Here is a 23467-nt window from a genome sequence, read left to right on the forward strand (position 1 = left end):
TTTTTGTGTGCAGAGTTTCTGGGGAGACAGGTCTGGGCAGACCAGGTCTGGTCATATTCTTCAAGGAGAGTGCGAGCTGTGGATCTATCTTCCTTTTCCGTTACACAAATATTCTCTCAAAGATCTTGGACACCAGTGAACAGGATGGAGAGGCCTTCCTTCTCATCAGCACCTTTGGCGGGAGGCTGTCAGACTCTCACCGCTCTGACTGGGCTCCTTCTCGGAAGGAAGGGGGGGGAAGGTCTGCTGTGACAGGTCCCGTGCCTCTCTCCCCCGTGTTGTCTGGGTCTGGGCCCCACTTGATCTGTGTGCTGGAGAGCTCTCTGCTCAGGGGCCTCTTGAAAGCACGCTGCCCTTTCTATGTACCAGCGGCGGCCGAGACACAGAAGCCAAGCCAGCTTCTCGACGCTTGTCTCTTCCAGAGTCCATCCTTTGAATCCTGAACCACCTTTGAAAGTTTCCCTTCTTCAGGGAGACACTACCTGCCGGGCCCTGGCCAGTCTTTCCCTCTCTGGCTTAACATGAGCTGATAGGGCTGCTTTACCCACAACGATTCCATCACCACCATTTTCTCCTTGGGGAGAATGTAATTCGAGGAAGCGGCCCTAAGTGATGGCTGATAAGCAAATTATCAGCAAGGCCAATCGAGACTGTCAGATTCTGCGAATCCCATTTCTGGCACAGTGTTAACACGTCTCCCTTACCTGTCAGCCAGCCGTGCCGCCTGTGCCAGGAGCACGGCATCGGGCACTCCACTAGGTCTGGAGGTATGACTGCACCCTCCCCTCCCAGAGGGGCGGCCCACAGCTCATGGCTCGTTTTCTACACAGAAGGATCTCTTCCCAACACGTGGTGCTACCACACCTCCCTCCAAAAAGGCTTGCTGCTTTTGAATGGAACATCCCCTTCGACCAATATATCCTCATTGGGAGTCCTAGCTCCAAAATGCAGTGATAGAAAAGACATCAGATTTGTTGGCGTATGTTATAATCTTGAATTCACTTCAATTTGCTTTGTAAATTGACATGTAAGTACCTGAGAGCTTACCTAGGGCTCTGACATCCTCTTTAGTGGTTTCAGGAGAATAAACCCTCGGGCACTTCTCACGCTTTACCCTATTCTCATTCCAGGTGAGACCTCACGGCCAGGCTCGAAGGTTTTCAGCCTGTCTTAAGGGTGTTCATTCACGGCGAGCGACACCTTTTACCCAGAGACCAGCATGTGCTCGTTATCTCAAGGGCTCTTCACCCTCATAAAAGGGAACCCCTGCGAAGAAGTGGCTGCTGCTCCCAAGACGAGTGTCCATGGCTCCTGGGCACAGTGGCCTGCGGGTTTATGCATCAAATTCTGGTTCCACTGAAGTAGCGGCTCTAACCAGCCACTTGTGAGGTCATTTTGTATAAGGAACGTGACATACCAAGGCTTACTTTCACTGTGAGGAACGCTAATAAACATCACTGCTTTATTGACTGTCAACGGCACAGAACCTTGCAATTCAAAACAAAAACGTGCAAGCTGCGCAGCGCTGTCGAGTCCGATGTGCATTTAATCTAATGGGAAGGGAGGCCACGGAGAGAGACGAACAGCGCGGGGGTTCTGCCCCCCTGGCCCCGAGTGTTCAGCACAGCTCTGGCGTGAGCATCACGGAGAGCTAAGTCCGTGTTCCCTAGGGCCTGTCCACGGTGCGGACACCTCCGTCCTGATTATGGTTCTAGTACTTCTACACCTGCACACTCCAAATCAGCCCTGAGCAGGAGACAAGCTTAACCGGAGGAAGTGCCAACACACAGAGAGCAGATGCTCTCTCTTCCCACTAGAGGGCAGACGGGTGCAGACATAGAGGTTAGAGGTTTAGGAAAGAAGAGCAAACTGGGTAATCTCACAAGTACATTTAGAATTCTACAGTTTTTATGTTACCTTGAATGTGGCAAATGCATCTGAAGCTATGTCAAATGTTGACATTTCGACATATCTGAAGAAATCATAAAACTGTTCTGACCACAAAATGATTTTGGCAAGTGGTTCATGTCTGATGCATTCTCTTAACATTATCCCACAATTTAGAGCTATTTCTGGAGATTCATACCTGCAAAAAGAAAAAACAACAACCATGATTGCCCTAACCCTAAACAGTTCACATTTTAGAACAGGAAGTTGAGGTGTGTCTTAATTAAGTGGCCAGAGCAGGTTACAAAAGGCATCTCTGTCAGAGCAGGGTGTGAGCTCAGGGGAGTTTACTCTAGAGGGTGTGCATGCGTGCACGCGCGCGCGCACACACACACACACACACACACACACACACACACACACACACACACACAAGCTGGCAAAAACTGCTTCAACCCAAAGAAAAATAAAAAGCACAGGAGTGATCACATAAATAAACATTCATTATTTAAGCTAAAAGATTTGAGGAGAAGTATTCAGGGTCACTCCCCCAAACAGGAATTAGTTTCATGTGGGATGCTTTCAAAACTTCAGAAAAAATCAAAAGCTGAATAAAAAACCTCAAGAGGAAACAAAATCACTTCCTAAACTCATAGTACCTAATAGGTATAGCAAATAGGCAGCGTTTTTACTTCGTTGTTTCAATTCAATCCTCGAAGCAGCGCTGCCTTCAAGAGCCGCGGCAGCGCCGACCCCACGATGGTGGAGGCCTGATCCTGAGGAGGACCCAGAGCGCCGTCGAGGCGACCCTGACCGCCTCTCGCAGTGGGTCCTGGGGACGCCCCGGCATCGGGTCTGCACCCATGGCTGCATCTCCCCTGTCGGAAAGGAGCCCTGGCTTCCTCTCAGCCCGCAGCCTGCTCCCTTCCGCTGGTGCTGAGCCTCGGGCCCCCCACTGCCTCGCAGGCTGCCCGTGCCAGCTGGTGTCCTGCCCACTTCCCAGGCGGCATCCCTCTGCCCGCCGCGCTCACTGCACCTCCCCACACCCTGCTGGCAGAGACCCCCTCCTGGCCGAAGCAAACTTCTCTCGTGACATAAATTCCACTACTCAGTGTCTCGACAGCGCTGACCTTTGCATCCCATCTTTGGAAAAGGAAAGAAAAAGCTCTCTCGGTTCTCCTTTCCAGCCCTCGGACTGTTCCTCTTCCTTGCCTGGCCGAGGGCAGCCCTCCCTCGGGGGCCGCTGGCCTGCTGGTGGTTCACGGCTCCCCCTGCGACTCCTAAGCCCCGCAGCCAGCTCTGCTCCTGGACTTTATTAGGCATTTTCTGTGGCCTCTGGACAACTTGGGTGAAAGGTCTGCCATAGCGCTAGGCATCTAAGTCCGAATCTCCTCTCCCCCAAAGCAGCCGCCCTGCCCGGCTTCCTCATTTCTGTGTTCTGGCGTCACGATCTGGTTTCAGACACCGGTCTAAAACAGGTCTTGCAGAGCCGTCTCTTCCGATAACGGAAGTGTTCTACAGCCGCAGCTACTACTAGCCACACGTGGCTACCAAGCACTTGAAATCTGGCTAGTATGACCGAGGGACTGCATTTTAACTGTTATTTAATTTAAATTAATGAAAAATGAAAGGACTGCCTGTGGCTAGTAAGTAAGAGCTGCATTGGACAGAACAGTTCCAACCTTCCCTCTCCATCTCCTCCCAGCCCTCCCATCTCCAGAGCCACCACTAGTCCTTCTTTGAAACACTTTAGTTTCATTTCCTTGTATCCATGCCCACTGTTGCATTAACTCACACCTAGAAAAAGACAAGTGCTCCCTAACCAGCATCTTGGCTTGAGCTCAGACGTCTTAATTTACCCAACACACAAGTAGATTGACAGCATTTCCAGTTTAGGAGCTCAACATGATTTCTCCTTGCCAATCAAACAAAGACAAACTTCTGGGCTTAACGTCCAGGCTTCCCCTCATGAGATCCAGTCCTTCGGGAAAACGTCACCTCCCACTCTGCCATCAAGCACTCCGATTATCTCCTTTATTGCTGCCAATCATCATGTTCACTCCTGTCCCTCGACCCAGGCTCCTTTTTCCTACTAGGAGAATTCTAAACCCTCTGGAACGTCAATCATTAGTCTCACCTCTTTTACCAACCCTTGCCTTGCGGACCAAACCCACACCGCACCCCCTGAAAGCCCACAGGCATAGTCGGTATCTGCAGTGTTATTCCTCTGTTACCCACGGGCTCGTCTCAGAGCCTCAGAAGACCCACAGGGCTCCTCTGGGTCACTCACGGCTCAGCAACCAGCATGCTGCCGGCGCTCGCCTGACTACAGGGTCTGCTCACAAAGTGCCTCGTCAAACAATTCATCCTCACTGCTCTGAATTTACTAAGCAGGAGACCGGAAAGACCAGAGTAAGATGGTTTGGCACAACAAGTTGGGCAGGTTTCGAGTGGTCTGTTAAGCTTGTCTGAAATGATTAAGCCATAAACTATCGAGTACAAGGCAGACAGTGGTGCTGCACACCCTGCCAGCACTCGAGTGGAGAGCACACTCACGTTTAGGCCGCACATTACCCTGCTGCCTCCAGATGCAGCCTGACAGCAGCGACGAGAGTATGTTGAAACGCACACTGCCTCCCCCAGACGGCTACCGCCAAAGCACCTCCGGCCCACGCAGGTACGCACACTGCGGGAGAGCAGACTCGTCGGGGGAAGTACAGAAACCTTCAGAGGTAGGTAGGAAATGGTTGTTTCCAGGTCTGAGGCAGGAATCTGTACAAAATGAGCACGGACATCTCATGCCAGAAAGCAAGGAAGCTACCAAAGACCGATGGGGTCTTGCCAAAGGACACAGGAGCCAATTTGAAGGAGCTTCCCAATGGCCCAAGCTGACGTAATTTGGATATAAGAATCGGACATCATGACTGTGATGGATTGAAACACACCAAGCATTAAAAAAAAAATCCCCAAACTTGAGTTCATACTGCCTTGATCATCCATTTAAGAGAAAAGAGGACAAAGGAACATGTTAAATGAAACCACAGGGATGTAAAATTCAAAATACGTAATTTTTCTATAAAAAATACAACCCAGCTGCTTCACAAATAAATGGCATTAAAAAAAAAGAAGGCGTAAGAGTCACGTTAACCAAATTCAGTTTGTGCACCTTGCGTAGAACAGGATTTAAAGAAACTAACTAAAAAATGACTTTTTTGTGTGTGAAAATCAGGGACATCCGAATAAAACAATGTTAGCTCTATAAATGGTATGGCAACTACGGCAGGAAAAAAAAATCCTGGGATGCACTATGTCCTGGGGACCCACACTGAAGCAACACATGCGTGAGGGGGGAAAGGAGGCAAGGCACGTGAAAGAAGGACGGCAGCATGTCGTTAACCATCTGAGCTGGGCGAGGGCAGGACGGGGCCGGTGTTTTACTCCCTCCAGGCCTCTGCACAGTCTCCCTCTAAGGGCTACACAGGGCGGGGAGGCGGGCGCTGGCGGGGCCGCACCAGGGACACCGTCCGGGCTTCTCCTCGCCTCCCTGGCGACGTCTCTGCTCCAGCCACTCACGTGAGAGCTTTCAACTTTTAAGAAAAAAATAATTTAAAGATAAACTGTACCTTAAAATTCTTACTTTAACAACATTTATATCATTCCTTTGGATGCTCTCAAGTGAAAACAGAGGCATACTAATCTATGATTTTAAACCACCAATGCTTTCTATGGACAAGGAAATTCTCAGTTTAAAAATACACAAAGGCATCTGGAAGGTGCTCCAAGAACACCAAAATTTCAAACTACTCACTACATGCTTACACACACAACTCTGGATTGGTAACAACAAAAAATGAGATGCCAAAAGTTCTGGATGGCAACATCTGAAGAAGCAAATAGATATTTAGAACCAGAATGAAGGAAAGAGAATGCTGGCATCAAACACACGCGTTGACTCATGCTTTGTCTCAACAAGTTTGAACTTGGGGGAAGTGTTAAACCACAGAGATATGAATCAGAGCGAGGCAAGCTGTAATGTGAGGGGTAGGAGGGCAAGCTGATTCACGCCAGCAAAATGCCTGTCCGCCAGTGCAACAGAGCAGCACCAACGTGGGACAGACACACGCCAGGCCCAGAGCTGGCAAACAGCTCCGGCGGAAAGCAGCAAGAGGTGACCTTGCCAATCAGGAGGCTCCCCGATGAGGGAGATGAGGATGTGTTTTCTTTGGTTTTGAAGTTTTTGTTTTTGTCTGAATACTAACAGACTGCCACAAATGCCTGATGATTGGCCCAGGAGTTAAATGCACTATGAATCACCAACTAAGTGGGCTAGTGAGGTAAGTGGCATCCAAGCTCCACTTACTAGGCAGCTTCCCTGCCTCACAGCGTGCACGTCTGCCCAAAGACAACGTCTTTACACACACGACTTAACTGATATTTCATATAAATACACTTCTAAAGTCTAGAGAAGAGCAGTAAGACCACAGAAGACTTTTCTCTTCAGTTGCACAGGATTTGAGAATTTAAGGGCTCATGATTTACCCACCTTTAAACTCCCATAGGCATTTTCAAATTCAATTTAACTCACTGGCTGAATTTTAAGAGTGAAGTGTGCTCAGGGAACCTGGGTGGCTTAGTTGGTTGAACGTCCATCTCTTGATATCAGCTCAGGTCATGGTCTCACAGTTCATAGGTTCGAGCCCTGAGTCAGGCTCTGGGCTGACAGTGCGGAGCCTGCTTGGGATTCTCTCTCTCCCCCTCTTTGCCCCTCCCCGACTCATGCTTTTCTCTCTCTCTAAATAAACTTAAAAAAAGAGGGTAGTATGTTCAAGATCTACAGAAAAATGAAATCACTGAACTACAGAGAAAATACTTTCCCACAATTACCATCGTGTTTTTTCCTAAGACCATCTTTGTTTTTCAACTGAGAATATAAATTTTGTTATATTGTACATACCCTTTCAATAACATGAACAAAATATTCTGTTGAGTGCAGATGTATTCAACAGTAGGAGTTCTTGTACCAATTTGTCTTCTGAGAATATTGTTGAAAATTTGCGCCACGTCTTTTTTGCCCTATTAGGAATACAATCATTAAAATATTTACTCGACTAACCACCAAAAAGCCCATTCACCCTCCCCAGTAAACTCAAACTAAGGCATTGCATATTTATAATTATGACTGAATCCTGACTTTAAAGCATTCACAGATACTACATTTTCTTTATATTTCCAAATTCTAAGTTTTAATAGTACACTGTATTTATCAGGAGCAATGTATTCACAAAGTGAAATCTCACTACATAATTTTTAACCCTTAAAATCACGCGGACTCAGATATGAAAACTAAAACCTTGCTACATGTTTACAATGTTCAAGGATCTGATTCCCACCATATGGAACAAGCAGCTTCAGATAAAATGCTCGTTTTGTAGAACAATACGCACAATTTCCTTTTACACTGATGGAGGAGGAGCTGCCTGCTGCTAGTGTAATAAAAATGAAAGAATTCTGTGAGAAGCTGAGCTTCCACGGCAAGTAGACACAGCCCCCTATTAAGTTAGGTCTACTCAGGAGAGATTTTCTATAGCTTGATCATGAAGGTTTAAGTACCACATGATGCAGCATTTCAGGGACTAGAATTATACAACTGTACTTTACAAAACGAAATAGAAGGACATGACTGCTATACAGTGGACCTTATAATCAGAAAACTGCACAAGAAATTAGCAAGCGGAGAACTGAACCCCAGGAGAGGTTTCAGAGTGGCTGCTGAGCCTGCAGGGAAGTGAGGGGAATGCTAGCTTTCCAGCGCCAGACACCATCCTGGGGCCTGTGCTAGATCAGGAGCAGCAATAGCGGTCTCTAAGAACCCATCCCGAGGACTTGCACTTCTTGTAAATTTAAGTCACTAAAGTCCCAAGTGAGTATTAAATCCAGTGTCCACGCTGGGAAACGAGATGGGTGGACAAAGGAGAAGGAACTGGATGTTCCAGTGTGCTCCCCACTTTGCAGGAAATAAAAACTGTTGTTGGTGGAATTTGATAACACTATTAAAAATACATGAAACTGGCTCTCTAAATGGAAATATCATTTTTATATGTTCTGCAGGATCACGATAAATTTCTGTTGTCCTTTATTATCAATATTATTCAAGCAACCTATGAACCACACTCTCTCATGACTCTCCAAAACTGAATCTGGCTCTGTATCTGCCGTTCTCTCCCTGGTTCTTCAGGCCCCTGCAGACATCGATCGCTCGGGATGATGAACACTGGGGCTTCAAACGAAGCCCACCCGTGACAAAGACTCAGAGGAAGCTGCTCCGAACCATGCCAGAGCCCTGCATTATCATATATGCTTCTCAGACTGGTATCGAGGACCATTATTCTCACTTTAAAGCCACTAAATATCTAACATGGCGTGATTCAGCTATGGGAGTGTGGGCAATAATAGCAAATGCCCACCAGGGCTGGGCAGGAGATGCCCATGTGGCCAGCAGGCCCCGAGACAGAACGGCAGGCCGCCGTGTGCCGCACACCCAACTATATCGCGGTGTGGTGGCTGCTCTGTTCCAGCTGAGGGGCATGTGGGCCCACAGGCTCTGTTGCTGGAGCCAAATTTTTAAGGGAAGCCAGAAATTAATAACTGTGTATAAAATCTCCTGCTACTTAACCGTTATCCTAACTTAAACATTGAAAAGTAGTGCCAAGCAAACAAAACGCATCTCTGCTACGTAATGAGTTCTCAACAGGTTAAAAAAAAACAAGCCAAAACCATAATTGGATGTCTTCAAAAATCTCTTCGACCTCTAAAATTCTAACATTCTACAATCTTCTTTAGATTTATGCTATGAGGACCAAAGGCCAGTGAATTATGTAAAACAGCAGGTGTTTATTAAATACGATGTAAATAAAAGGGCACGATGAACACCTAAGAAGCTTCCTGTGCGAAGCGATGGAGCAGGAGAGAGGCCTGGCCCAGCCCGGCGTGCCCCTGGCCCCGGCCCAGCTCTGCGAATCAGGCGGGCGGCCCCAGCGCGCTTCCAGGTCAGTAACCACTGAGCCAAGAGCTCAACAGCAATCTTCGGATGTTTCCAAGGACAGACCACCAGGAAAAGACCATGAGTAGGTACTGTTTCTGAAAACTGAGAAACGGTCTCTGACCTCAAAGTCAATGAGCTGTAAGTCCGCCACGAGGGTGCTCAGGAGCCCGCTGTTGTAGAGCTCCTGAGCAAGCTGCGCCACCGCCTCCGTCTGCGGCTCCTTCTCGTTCGTGCCGTACAGGATCTCCTTCATGGCCACCAGGTTTTTGGAGACTTCTTCTGTGGCCTGATTTGGGGGGAGAGGAGGAAGCAACTCATTAAAAAAAAACCATATGTAACATACTTACATTTGTCAAATACCTTCTCTCTGTATCACCTACCCAGAAAACTACATGAAAGACACAAAGGTGTGCAAGCGCCAGCCCGGCCCAGGAGGGCTGAGCGTGGCCACCGTGTGTACACGCGTGGGCAAGGACACACGTGTCGAGAGGGGAGGCCGGCAGATTACAACACGCACACTTGCACAGTGCAGACAGTGTTGTGTGGCAGGAACCGAACAGGGAGGAAAGTTTAATTCTGGGAGGGAAACAACATCGGAGAGGCACCTGAGCTGACCTGAGAGCTGGAAACACTGACAAGCAAGAATGAGAGAAAAGGAACTGAGGAGAAAGGAGAGGCATGAGATGTGGAACAGGGAGAGGGAAGAGCACAGGGTCTGAGAGAAGGTGTGGAGGAAATAAGGGAGTGACAGCAGTAGGGGGCTCTGAATGCAGAGCTGAAATATCAGCAATAAAAAAAAAATCACTAAAGAGCCTCCACTTCTGGCCAAGACAGAGGAACAAGAGGCAGATTAACTTCCTCCATGGAAAAGATGGGGGGAAAAAAGGAGGAATCATATGAAACAATACATTTTAAACACTGAACCTCAGACAGCACAGGACCCTGATCCTTGAGAGACGGGAAACGGATGAAGTGACGCTCACACGTGCCCCCAAGTACGGCCTGTAGAGGTTTCCAGGCTGCACCACAGGGAGGGAGGAGGCAGGCAGAACAAGCCGTCTGCACAGGCTGGGGAGACAGAGCTGGGACGCCGCAGGGCAGGGTGCCGGAGAGGAGACACCGGCGCTCGGTGGCGGGAGTGCGAAGAGGCAGGGGCACCGGAGGAACACGCCCCAGGTCAGGGAGCAGCTGCTCTTTCCAGGCAGCCTGCCCCTCTCAGGTCTTCCCCAGAAAACTTCCTGTCAGCTTCTGTGCCTGTTCTTTAAGAAAGGGAGGGCTAATGTTCCGATCCATCTAGACTGGAATGATGCAGAAGACACCAGACCACGGCCACCCCGTAACTGTCACTAACGTATCCGGAGGCTACCATTAAGAGTTTCTGCAACCAGATCAGAGAACTCATTCGGAGCCAGGGTTTGCATGGCATTGCAATGAAGGCTTTAACTCTTCTCGCGCTTTAATTTAACCTCGCTAACAGGCCATCAGACAACCCTGTGCAGGTAGCTCTGGATTTTGAAGGACATCCAACGTACCAGCTGTCACTCTCCTATTTGCGGCACCCACAGATCTGGCAGGATACCTCCCGTGGCCTAAATCATTAACCAAAACACTGAAAAGGAAGTAACTCTGAATGGAAGCCACCGTCATGCCTTTGAATCATCATAATCTTTTCAGTAACAGACTACCAATAATCTTTGGGCACGGTCACTCGGTGACTTGCATATAAACCTATTTCCAAATCATGTGCTAAGGGGTTTTTGTTAAATACTTTTGATAACCCATGACCCATGGACCACAAGGGTTAGACCTGTGCTGGTCCACTTGTGCTCGCATCTTTTACAGGACTAGAAATGTATTTTCTCCTTATGATTTCCTTAGTAACATTTTCTTTTCTCTAGCTTACTTTAAGAATCCAGCATCCAACATATATAACCTACAAATGTGTTAACTGTTTATTTTATTGGTAAGGCTTATGGTCAGCAGTAGGCTTCTAGCAGTTAAGTTCTAGGGGACTCCAAAGTTGTACATGGGTTTCTGACTGTGTGGGGGAGGGCGGTGGCCCTTACCCCCATACTGTTCAGGGGTCAACTGTATAGTATTTCTTCCACGTTTCCTGAACATAAGAAAATGAAATAAAGTTAATTTGGTGTGATCTTTATATTAAGCTTATGTTCATTTCTAATGACTACTACTTTCTTTCCTAAATGTTTAAAATCATCCTGTTAATCTCATACAAAGCCTTATTCGGTATTGATGTTACACAGAATCTGTACCTTTTCCAGTCTGCTGTTACTACTCTGTTCTGTTAATGCCTCAGATTTCTGATAGCAGTTCATCATCCAATACCCCAATTTTAAGCATCCCCAAATGTTCCTTTTGTGGGCCAGCAGATAAAATCATTCATCAACAGTCAATGTTCTCTTTCAAACTAATTACATGTGTTACCTCTGTAATTTCATTTTATTCATCTTTATTCTTCAGTTGATCTTTGGCAGGGAGGAACCTGACACTTCGCAGGTTTCCTGAGGGTACATCTGTGACCCTAAGCAGCAGGGGCCCCTGTGCTTCTCTGGCTGGCTCACAGTTTTGAGGCTCTTGGAAACCTTTCACATGCCTCAGCTTACCTATGCTCTTCTTTGAAATCATGATTTTACATTTGAACTCAGACCATACTCTATGCTCTCTTCTGACAGCATAAGACAAGGGGAGGGTGATAGCTAAAAGGTATTAAGTTTCTTTTTGAGGTGATGAAAGGTTCTAAAATCGACTGTGGTTATGGTTGTACATTGTGAATAAACTAAAAACCACGGAACTGTGTGAGTTACCTCAATAAAGCTATTTTTAAAAAATAGGGAGGAGAGAAGCAAGGAAACAGAAAGCAATTTCTAGTGTTTCTGAGATAAAAATGCAGCCTAGACCCAGTGTGCAGTGCTCTTCTCAGAAGATGACACTGTCGCCTGTGCTACAGGTGGTGGCGGGACGTGGCACCACTGGCAGTCCCACGTCTGTTAACCGCTGTACTCATCTACTTATGTGATCCTTCTGGACTTCACTCACCCTTTGGCTTTCTCAGGAACCCAACACATCTATTTTCTCACCTCCTTCTCCTATAGCCAACTCCCTCTCACTTGATTTTTCCTCCAATCAGGTTTTAAATATGATCAAAATCATTTACACAATCAAACAAGCTCTCCTTTGAGCAGCCACACAGCCCCTCCAGCTCCTGCCCACCTGTAATTAAGCCTCTAAGAAGTGTCCCCCTGGGGGTGCTCCAGTCCACAGCTCCTTCCCAGGCACTCCCAGCCCAGGCCCATGTGGCTTCTCCGCCTCGTCCATTACAGCTTTCAGCCAGTCACCAATGACCTGCCTGCCAGGAAATACAATTCTCAGTCTTTAGTACATGTTAGCTCTTGGCAGCATTTAAAGGTGTTGATTACACCCTTCTTTTCAAACTGCTCCTCCCTCGGCCTCTGTGACTCACCACCACCCTAATTTTTCCTGCCTGTCTCCCTGCTTGCTCCTTCTTGGCTCGCCCCTCTTGCTGAGGCCATTTACATATCAGGGATTCCTCAAGGCAGGGTTCAAGGCCTCTCCTTCTCCTTCTAGATCTCTCCCAAAGTGATGTCATCTACACCCACAGCTTTAATTAACCCCTAAATGCAGATGCCTCACAGATTCCTATCTCTGATCCAGTTCTCTTACTACCACACTCCGCAGCCTACCTGAAATGTCTCCACTTGAACGTCTTAAGGTACCCCAAACCCAACGCAATCAAAACCAGCACTCATGATCTTCCCCTGATGCCTGATGCATTCTTCTCTTGCTCTCTACCTCAGGGAACGGTACCCTGACACTCCTGTGCTTGTCAGAAACTCAGAAGCCGTCCTCAACCCTACCCTCTTTTTCACCCCGTCCCAATATTTAATTCAACAGTGTCTGTCAAATCCATCCATTTATCCCCATACTACCACCACCCACATCAGAGTTCCCACAATTCTTGCCTGGACCATAAGTAGCTTATTGATTGATTTTCTTGAATTGCCTATAATCCATTCTCCATATCACAACTAGAATGATCCCTTTTTTGCGAAAGAGAGAGCACGAGGTGGGTTGGGGCAGAGGGAGAGAGGGAGAGAGAATTTTAAAAGCAGGCTCCGTGCTGTCAGCGCAGAGCTCAACACAGGGCTTGAACTCACGGACCGTGAGATCATGACCTGAGCTGAGATCAAGAGTAAGATGTTGAAACAAGTGAGCCACCAGGGTGTCCCTAGAATGATCCTTTCTTAACATAAATACGATTGACATTACCTTTGCTTCAGATGCTCCAATGACCTATTGCTCTTGGGACGGAGAACATTTCTTAACGTGGCCCGTAAGACCCTGCACGGGCTGACGCCCTGTCTGGCCCTGCCCTGTGCTCCAATGATCTCTGCATCAACACTCTGGTTACATGGGAATCTGTTCAGGGTCCTCGCACATGTGGTCTGTCAGGCCCCCGCCCTGCCCCCACCTCCCAGCCAACACACGTTCTTCCTTCATTGCTCAACTCAACGCTCACTTCCCCAGAGGTGATCGAGGTAAATCCTACCATACCTTCACCACCACCATGTACTCCTTTTCTCCCTGTTGTGTGTAATTCTGCTTTTCCTTGTGATTTCAAGTTAACGTGCTTCCTTCTGCTCTGTCAGGCGCCCCGTGCCTGCAACTGCGCAGCACACGCCTGACGGATGGGTCCGCACCAGCACCAGCAGCACCGGGATGTTACAAAGTCCAGATGAAAGTGGACGTCGGGAAGCCAAGGAAGTCCTAAAATGCAGTACATCCAAGAAAGGCATCTACCTGACACAGCCACTTCGGTGAGCCATGAACATTTACAAATCCCTGTGTTCTCACAGAACAATCTGGAAGAAGACACACTAAACTGAGTATAATCTGCCTATGGTAACAGGTAAGAAGAATATATATATATTTTTAAAGTTTATTTATTTTGAGAGAGAAAGAGAGAGAGCACGTGCACATGTGTGAGAGCAGGAGAAGGGCAGAGAGAGGGAGAGAGAATCCCAAGCAGGCTCTGTGCTGTCAGCGTGGGGACTGACTTGGGCCTGACCTGGGCCTCAACCTCACAAACTGTGAGATCACGACCTGAGCTGAGATCAGGAGCTGGATGCTTAGCTGACTGAGCGCCTCAAAAATATTTTCACTTTTCACTTGCTCTACTTCAGATCTGTATATTTCACAATTCACATTTTACTTTTTTTTTTTTAAGGAACAAAAAAAAATCAAGGGAATGAGATAAATAGATCAAAGTGCTTGCTATGTTGGTGCTGGTTTATCTTCTTTATTTTTTTAAATGTTTGTTTATATTTGAGAGAGGGAGAGAGAGTGTGAGCGGAAGAGGGGCACAGAGAGCGGGAGACAAAGGATCTGAAGCTGGCTCTGTGCTGACAGTGAGCCCAATGTGGGGCTCAAACCCATAAACTATGAGGTCATGACCTGATCTGAAGTCAGATGCTCAATTGACTGAGCCACCCAGGCACTCCTGATTTATCTTCCTATCTCTGCTTCTGTTGCTATTTTCACTCCTTCCCAGAAGACATCCCCGCTAAATTTTTAAGACTTCTAACAAAAAACTAAGTATGTAAGTTTACATATATAAGTAGTAACTAATCACACCCTGAAAATCAACAGTGTCACAAACAATGCCAAATAAAAAGCTAGAGACTGTAATGGGGTTTAGTCTCTCTCTCTGCTCCTTAGCTGATCACCTAGCTTCGCTCCCTCCATGCTGGTGTAAGACTTCATAATGAAAACATCTTCAGCTTCCTCCATCCGTCTTGATGTGTTTCTGCCATCCTCCATCTCAACTCTGGACACACACCAGAATCACTTCTAAAAACGATGCCCAATCCCCCCAAGAGACTTATTAATGAAAAAAGGAAAAACGGAACTTTCACCACCATAACCATGTGATCAAAGTAAATGGTAATGAGACCATTGACCTCATATGCCTCCTGGGAGAAGCCACTGCAAAGGGTGCAGCGTTCTGTGATTTTCTTGCCAAAAAAGCCTCACCTGCATTGAATCATAAGGAAACATCAGCCAAAACCAAACAAAGAGACAATCTGCAAAATAACTGGCCAGTACTCTTCCAAAGTGTCAAGGTCACAGAATCAGTGGAAGACTGAGACACTGTTCCGGATTAAAGGAGAGTAAGGAGATGTCACAGCTAAATGCAACATGACATCCTGAACTGCATCCTGGTCCAGAAAAAGGACATGAATGGGACAACTGATGAAATTTGAAAAAGATCTATGGATTAGTTCATAGTGTCACATAAATGTCAGTTTCCTGATTCTGATCACTAGACTGTGGTTACGTAAAATGTTAACATTTGGGGAAGCTGGGTGAAAGGTACTCTCTTGGCAGTCATTGAAAGATTACATCTCTCTCTTATTTTGCTTCTTCACAGGTGAGCGACATCCCTTAGTCCCAAGGCAGATGGCTCTACATGTGTGTGCTGGAGAAAGGGCCCCTAAACACAGACTCTGGTCTTTTCTCAAGTCCCCCATGTGCCACTGTGCCAGCTGTGTGGCCTTGTGGAAGGTGTAGAGTCCACGCCTTACAGACCTCAGATTCCAAATAAAGGCTGTCTCTATCCTCTACTGTCCCATCCCCTCCTCACCCTCTGGCCCTGGTATCCTGTGTCTCCTCAAGCGCTCCTGAATGCTCACACTACTCCTCTCCACCCTCGGAGCCCCCACATTCACCAGGTCTCCCCACACTCCCCCCGCTCTCCCCCCACTCTCCTCCTCTGACGCCACAGCAGTCGCTAAGCTGTTTCAGCCCCTGGCCTCGTAGCATGAGGTCTTCTAGTCTCTACTCGCATTTCCCTAACTTATCCCAGGGCTTTGGGAAAGGCTTGCTTCCGCTTTTTTATCCCCTTCCCTCTCCGATGTCTGAGATGGTGACTTTCAATTGGCCTGATGTCATCATTTTGTTAACCCACTAAATCAAGACTTTTAGTCAAACATGGTGCTGTGGGACACAGATGCCACCCCTGGGTGTCCAGCAAGCATCATATTAAGTTTCATGGGCACAGACTGCTAACAGCAGCCAACTGTTTTACAAATACACAGTCACGAAGAGAACCATGTGAAACAAGTAGGCCCCCTCATGACCAGCCACTCACTTGACTGGAAAACGATGGATCGTGCCTCACTGATGGTGCCGCTGCCCTGTCCAGGTGAGAAGCACAGAACTATAAGTTCCTAGTTGTTTTCTTGAGGCTTCTGAGCCAACACAGTGGGAATCTGGGGATGCCGGCAGCGCAGAGTCACAGGGACAGGCACCCGGGGCGTGGCAGAGCTTCCTGGAGTCGGGGCTCCAAGGTGAGCAGCCTTGCCGCTAACTGCCAGGGTCCAGGCAGATTAATCCGGTGCCAGAGGCCTCACGGACTCCACATACAACTGACTGGTAACAACTTTGTTTTCAATTAATGTCTTTAAGAAATACTTTAAAATTTAAGGATTTATGTTACAGGATCAACTTAAGCAAATACCCCAAAGTTCGCCTCCCGCACTCGCTTCGCTAGTTAATGGTAACAGATCCATAGCTCTTTCCCTCCCAGGGTGAGGCCACCGGAACTACTTCAAATTTCTAAGCATGGCATTCATATGATAACTTCTCCAACCGGAACTAAGGCTGGGAGCCTCCGCACCAGCTGGTTTCCCATTGAAAAATACAGTGAAGTGGCAAAATAAGAAATCAGCAAGCCAGACACTGGTTAGAATGGCCCGTATCAAGATCCCCAACAGCTCAGGTTTTTTGTGAAACCGCTGGCCTTAGCCCCACGTTCCCCCAGCGCCCATCACTGTCCTATTCCACTCGTATCAGAAGCAACTGGTCAGACAAAAAGTTGTGATGCAGAAATACAGTTTTAGAAGCCAAGAGGAGATACTCGCTCACTCATTAGTGATTGCGGACCCGGTCCCTGAGGCGCTCATAGCCCTTGTTACCCTCCTCCTCTGGACCCGACAAGGCCCAGACGCCCCGCAGATGTCTAAGCGGCCTCACAGCAGGAATATGAGGTGACAAGGCAGCTACTCCCAGCGCAGGCACAGGGCTGTACTGGTGGGGTGTGAGACTAGGTCTGCCCGCTCTCTTACCCCCAGTTTTTAATACACTTACTAGGTAAGCCTAACATTAAGATCTAAAGCACACTTAAAAATAAACACAGCTAAAATGCTACGTTCAAAGTACAGATATGCCTGATGTTGAAATTAAAAGGTAAAAAACCCTTTAAAAAAAGATATTCTACTTCATAATAATAATTAAGTTAAAATGGTCCAGTATGTTTTCCCTCCTACCAGAGGCAGAGACTTCTAAATGATTCACTGGTGGGTGAAAAATAAACTGGTACAACACACGAGACAGCAATTTGGCAAAATGTAGCAAAAAGCTTTAAAAGTGCCATCTCTGTGAATCCCACATTTCAGCTCTAGGAGTCTACCCAAGGCAAACAGGGGATTACTCAGAGATAGAAGGACAAGCAGTGTGACTTACACTAGCAACGAACTAGAAAAGTTATCCCCCTGAACCGGTTAAATGGTAACGTACCCATAAAACGGGAGACCATCGTAAACTTTAAAAATAAGTAAGTAGATCTATACAGACACGCAAAGATGTTAACATTAAAATGAAAAGATAAACCAGGCTACAGACTAGTATGATCCCACATTCATTTACTTATTTGCCCCAGAGAGAGAGTGAGGGAGAGGGAGGACAGGAGGACAGGACTGAGACTCTGCAAGGCTATGCCACCGTGTCAACACCAGTCACTTCATGCGGCACTGGAATTAGGAGGATAAAGCTCCTAAAGATCAAGATACACACGCAGAAATCAATCACCACTACTCGACATAATGCACGGAGCACGGCTCTCTCACGGAGCTGCCCCGACGCCTCGCACCCTCCACGTCACCACAGAGGGCTTCCGAAAACAGAAAACACAAGGTGCAGACGTCAGTCTCCTCTCTTTCCACCAGATGATTTCAAATGAACGGACTGTGGCAGACGAATGCTAACGTAGGAGAATCAATCTGATGACTCAGGTTGTGAGCCAGGAATATAAAGGCAACATTTCTTTCTTTCTTTCTTTTTTTTTTTTTTTAAGATTTTAAGTATTCTCTACACCCAACGTGGGGCTTGAACTTACAACCCCAAGATCAAGAGTCCATGTTCCGCTGACAGAGCCAGCCAGGTGCCCCTAGGCAAAATTTCTTAAACCAGTCAGTCAGGAGGAGAGAGGCGGACTGCCTCAGAGAAAATGAGTCATGAACTGAACGGTGAAGTCTGAGCGATGCTGCGGTATGGAGGCAGAGCACCTGAAGTGCTGAAAGAGACATCAGCAAGCCTCCAAATGAAGTGGGTTCCAAATCCTTTTGGGGCCACCGATACCCTGTTCTCTACTCCCGTCCATCGTCATTTCTCAAAATAAAAATCTTATGTAGAATCCCAATACACAAATGAGGATAAAGGAAAACTAAACAAATGTACAAAGGGAGGAGCCCTTGAAACCAGGGCCTGCTTCTCTGCCTCAGCAAACACACCCTTGGAACATCAGGCTTAAAAGCAAACACGTAGCCAAAACACACACTTTTCCTTGCCCGAATTTCTAACCACATTAAAAATCCTTGCTACAATGTCTCATTAGAAATGCCAGGTTTCTCTGGATAAGTACGTGGCAAACATTTTGTGGGTCGTATAGGCTCTGTCACAACTACCCACCCAGTCCCTGCAGCAGGAAAGCTGCCCTAGACCATGTCAGTGGATGCGCACGTGCTTCCTAACACGACTTTATTTATTTATTTGTTTTTTAATTTATTTTTGAGAGACAGAAAGAGCATGGGTAGGGGAGGGTCAGAGAGAGGGGGAGACAGAGAATACGAAGCAGGCTCCAGGCTCTGAGCTAGCTGTCAGCACAGAGCCCAACGCGGGGCTCGAACCCACAACCACGAGACCATGACCTGAGTCGAAGTCAGATGCTCAACTGACTGAGCCACCCAGGTGCCCCTGCGACTTTATTTATTAAACCAGGTAAGGGGCCATCCGGGGCTGCAGTTTATTAACTCGTGATCTGGAAAATATCTGGTGGGTAGAAAATAGGCCAAAGGGTGCATGACCGTAGAGTTAGCTAAAGACGACCACCACATCCTCTCAATTCTCCCTCAGAAACCTAGTCTCCTATCTCGATTCTCCTTGTCCTTCCGCGTTCCCTCTCACCAAGGAACTCTTACGAAGTGCATCTTCTGCCATCGCGTCCCTCTTCCCCAACACACCTCCCACCTCACCCGTTCTCTGACTCTGAAACACAGCTGGTGGGGATGGGAAGTGGTACGACAGCTCTGGAAAAGAGTCTAATGGTTTCTTGCCAAACCAAACGTAACGGTTACCTTATGACCCAAGAACTGTACTCTTGGGCATTTATCCCAGAGGAATGAAAACCTATGTTCACACAAAACCTGTACAAAAATGTTCACAGTAGCTTTATTTGTAATAGTCCTAAACTGGAAACAGTCTAGATGTCCTCCAATGGGTGAATGACTAACACACTGGGATACATCCCCAGAATGCACTAAAACTCAACAATCCATAGGAATTATCACTACTCAAAACTACCTGCACTGATCTCGTGGGCATTCAGCTAAGTGGAAAAAAGCCAGTCTCAAAAGGTTATACACTGATGATTCTATTTATGAAATATTCTTAAAATAACAAGATCACAAATGTGGAGAACAGATTTGTGGTTGCCAGCAAGGGTTAGGAAAAGGGGGAGAGGAGACAGGTGTGGCTGTAAGCGGGTAGCATGGGGGGGGCCTTGAGGTGAAGGAACGCTGTGTGCCTTGACTGTGGTGGTGGTTACAAAGAAACCACATAGTTACAAAGACAAAATTGGTGAAATGTGAACAAGGCCTCTGGACCACACCAATATCAGTTTTCTGGTCTTGATTCTGGACACAGTCATGTGCGATGTTACCGCTGGGGGAAACTGGAGAAAGGTACATGGCATCACTCCGTATACTTTTTTGCAACTTCCAAGAATTAACAATTATTTAAAAATAGATTTAAAACAAAGCAAAACAACAACAACAAAGATTTCTCCGGCTCCCTCAGTATATATATCTTTAGGCTGTACAAAAGGCCTTTTTCAATCTACCACAACCTACATCTGGAACCTCACTTCCCACCACGATCCTCTATGCAGTCTACGATGTCACCTTAACTTGCCACCGTGTTCTGGATATTCCATTCCCTCTCACTTTGCCTGGCAACACCTTGAAATCCAGATCAAATACCACTTCGAACCCAACATTCTGGGTGTACCTGTCTCTGACAAAGGGAGTAAGTGCTTCATCCCCTTGCTTCCCACAGAATTTCCTTCCTGACTATACTATTTATAAAGCTATTTTGTCTAGTAAATTATAAACTCCTTTAGAAGAGGAACAAAACTTGATCCATGTGCCCACCTATCTGCTCACACAGATGAGGGCACTAAAGTATCTGTGGACTCAATCAAGTTGGGGATCATCTTTTGCAAAAGATGACAATGAAGGTAACAAAGTCATCTTTTGCCAGGGACTGTCCTTCCAACCACTGTGTCCACGAAATTTGGCATAAGGAAACATAATTCAGACGGGAACCATTGTTTTATAAAGCACTGTTTTTTAGAAACAATATTAAAATGATCTATTAAGCAGAACTTTCCATGCTTCTGTTCACCATAAATTTATATAATTGAGTTTATTATAATTTACATGTGACTAGTTATTATTATTATTGAGAAATCAAAGAGCCCAGATTTGGGGGGTTTGGGGGAGGAGGGGGCTTAAATATATTTTGTCTTATATTTTTATTTTTTTGCATTTCTTTGTACCTACTCTTCAGCAAAAAAAAAAAATCATTTAGCAAACAAACCAGAGTCCTCTAAACATGTACTAATCTATATTTAATACCTTAAGAATCAATTCATTCTCAAAAAGGGATCTATTAAATGACCTTATTGAAAAAAAGGAAGTTCTTAAATCAAAGTAAATTAAGATAAAGGAGATGAAATCTAGAAGTAAACTGAAAAATGTTTGTGCCAAACATTTGACAAAAGCGATTCTATTTTCACATTAGTTTTGTGTTAATTAAAAAAAAAACTCCTACAAACACATACACACACATGTGCGCCTCTCTACTGAAGAAAATTTCTGAGTCTTCTAAGCTGAAAGATCATGGACTAAGAATAACCTATTAATAATCTCCTGGTGTTAAAGATGACTCTAAACAAGTTTAGCAACCATGAGTCACTGTTAAATGGCCATGCTAGGAAAGGCTACTCCCTCTGCCCCTCTTAAATATGCCAACACAGAGTAAACTCATTCCTCTCATGAAATGAGTGAATATAGCTATTCAACACTGTGAACACATGCAGTCAGTGATGAAGGGACCCAAGTACAAGCTGAACAAGAGAGGCATACCTTCTTTATATGGCATGCTGTGGGCAAAGCGTGTGTAAACAGTCATTACATACAGTTTTATGTGGCTGTGAGCAATGAAAGAACAAATTCCACCCCATCCCACTCCACCCCCATGCCCCAGTTTCCTAAAAATAAGGATGTTAAGATAAACTATTTTTTCTCTAAAGGCATAAGGAGAGTAGTTTTAAATTCTTTTAAAAAGGTGTGACATGGTTCCTAAGGGACTAATCCATTTTTATTATACACAATTCATAATATGGCAGCTGACTACAATATAAAATAAGTAAAAATACCAATACATTACAAATAAGGGGATAAGCACTCAAATGTTGTATTTATCATTCTGTCTACAAGATCACAAGAAATGATTGAGAAAATGCACATGGAGGTAATGAGTAAATCAGAAACAGGCATAGTTTCACAATGGGTTTGGCAGAGCTGGGAGTGAATTCCATCTCTGACTCCAATACAATGGGTTATATTAGAAACAATAGCTTTCTTCATGTGGATCATGAGAATAACAATAGGAATCTACTTGACCTCAAAATAAGACGGATGCCTATTCTCTACGAAGGCACGTTGCAAAATGTGGTGTCGTGAGTATTCACGTAAGGATGTGTCAACCAAGAAAGCTTGTATTCCTTTTACAAGAACTAAGTGGGCTCTTGGTGCAACCAAATACATATCCTATCCCATTCCTTATGAGACAGAAATCTGCCATCGCATAGGGAAAGCAGTTTCCACCTATTATTTTTCCTAACAGCAAGATGAAATTGGACCCCCTGTTTTACTTCCACTTACAGGTCTTAATCTTCTGTGACCATCTGGAACCTTCCCTTTCCTCATACGAGTATTCCCTTAAAAATATGTTACCAAGAGCCCAGGGCCCACATTTTATTTTCTCTACTTCACATCTCCAGTTCGTTCAATTATTCCTCATGGCACAGTTCTCAATTTGTGTCGGCTGGTCACTCCCCTCTCAACACATTTTAGTTTCTCTACGTTCCCAAGTAAGGATTTGTCTACACAGAGCAGATGATCACTTTGAATTTAAGCAGTGTATTTATTTATATTATTGTCACCTAGGCTTTCAACAGTCTTTCCGGGTATTTTACGACATGATCTATATTCAGGGCAAACCTCTGTGGTTTGTAAGCCACCTCCATCTCAGTTGGTCCATGGACAGTCTTTCCTACTCTTTATGGACTTATAAGTGATAGACAACAAACCACAAAGATTCAAAGTGTACAATTTGGTAAGTCTGGACTTATGTAAACACCCATGAAGCCATCAAGACAGTAAATATATCCATCGCCACCGAGATTCCTCTGCAGTCCCATACTTTGCCAACCTCACTCTACCCTCCACTTCTCTGCCAATCCCAAAGCAGCTACTGATCTGCTTTCTTCATTATGGCTATCCATAGAGTTCTGTATAAATAGAAGCATACATTATGTACTCTTTATGGTCTGGTTTCTTTCACTCAACATAATTATTTTGAGATTTGTTCATGTTGTTGTGTATGGCAATAGTTCCTTTTTTTTTTTTTTATTGCTGAGTAGTATCCATCGTACGGATGGACCTCAACTGGTTTACTCTTACATCTGGGCTATTTCCTATTTTAGACTATTACAGATAATGTCACTATGAACAGTTATGCACGAGTCGTTGTCTGGAAATATATTTCTTGTTCTCCCATGTAAATACCTAAGAATAGGATGGCTAGATGTAAGTTTAGCTTTTTAAGAAACTGTCAAACTGTTTTTAGAAGTGATTTATCATATATCCCCAACAGTTCCAGATGTTCTACATAATAATCTACATCTGCTATAGCCCAAGATTTCAATTTATGCCATTCTAAGAGGTGTACAGTGGTATCTTCTCCTGGTTTTACTTTGCAATTCCCTAATGATAAACATCTTTTCAAGTGCTTATCTGAAATCTGTGTATTTTCTTTGGTGAAGTGTATATTCAGATTTCTTGCCTGGTTTTTATCAGATTGTTTGTTTCCATATTG

General features: G+C 45.7%; 1 protein-coding gene across 2 annotated transcripts in view; it reads right to left on the bottom strand.

Annotated features, from left to right (window-relative positions):
• The window catches only part of CAB39 (calcium binding protein 39), a 48236-nt gene that overhangs the window by 14810 nt on the left and 9959 nt on the right, over positions 1-23467 (bottom strand). Inside the window, exons 2-5 of one of the 2 annotated variants that reach the window (XM_029933611.1) lie at positions 13523-13735; positions 9051-9215; positions 6842-6960; positions 1918-2086 (exon numbers count right to left, since the gene is read on the bottom strand). In XM_029933611.1, the coding sequence (XP_029789471.1) occupies positions 1918-2086; positions 6842-6960; positions 9051-9215; positions 13523-13537 (468 nt within the window). In that variant the 5' untranslated portion in view covers positions 13538-13735. The remainder of the gene's footprint in view (positions 1-1917; positions 2087-6841; positions 6961-9050; positions 9216-13522; positions 13736-23467) is intronic. The other variant, XM_029933610.1, reaches the window with a different exon arrangement.

This window comes from Suricata suricatta, chromosome 3, assembly GCF_006229205.1.
Source record: "Suricata suricatta isolate VVHF042 chromosome 3, meerkat_22Aug2017_6uvM2_HiC, whole genome shotgun sequence".
Classification (NCBI taxonomy): domain Eukaryota; kingdom Metazoa; phylum Chordata; class Mammalia; order Carnivora; family Herpestidae; genus Suricata; species Suricata suricatta.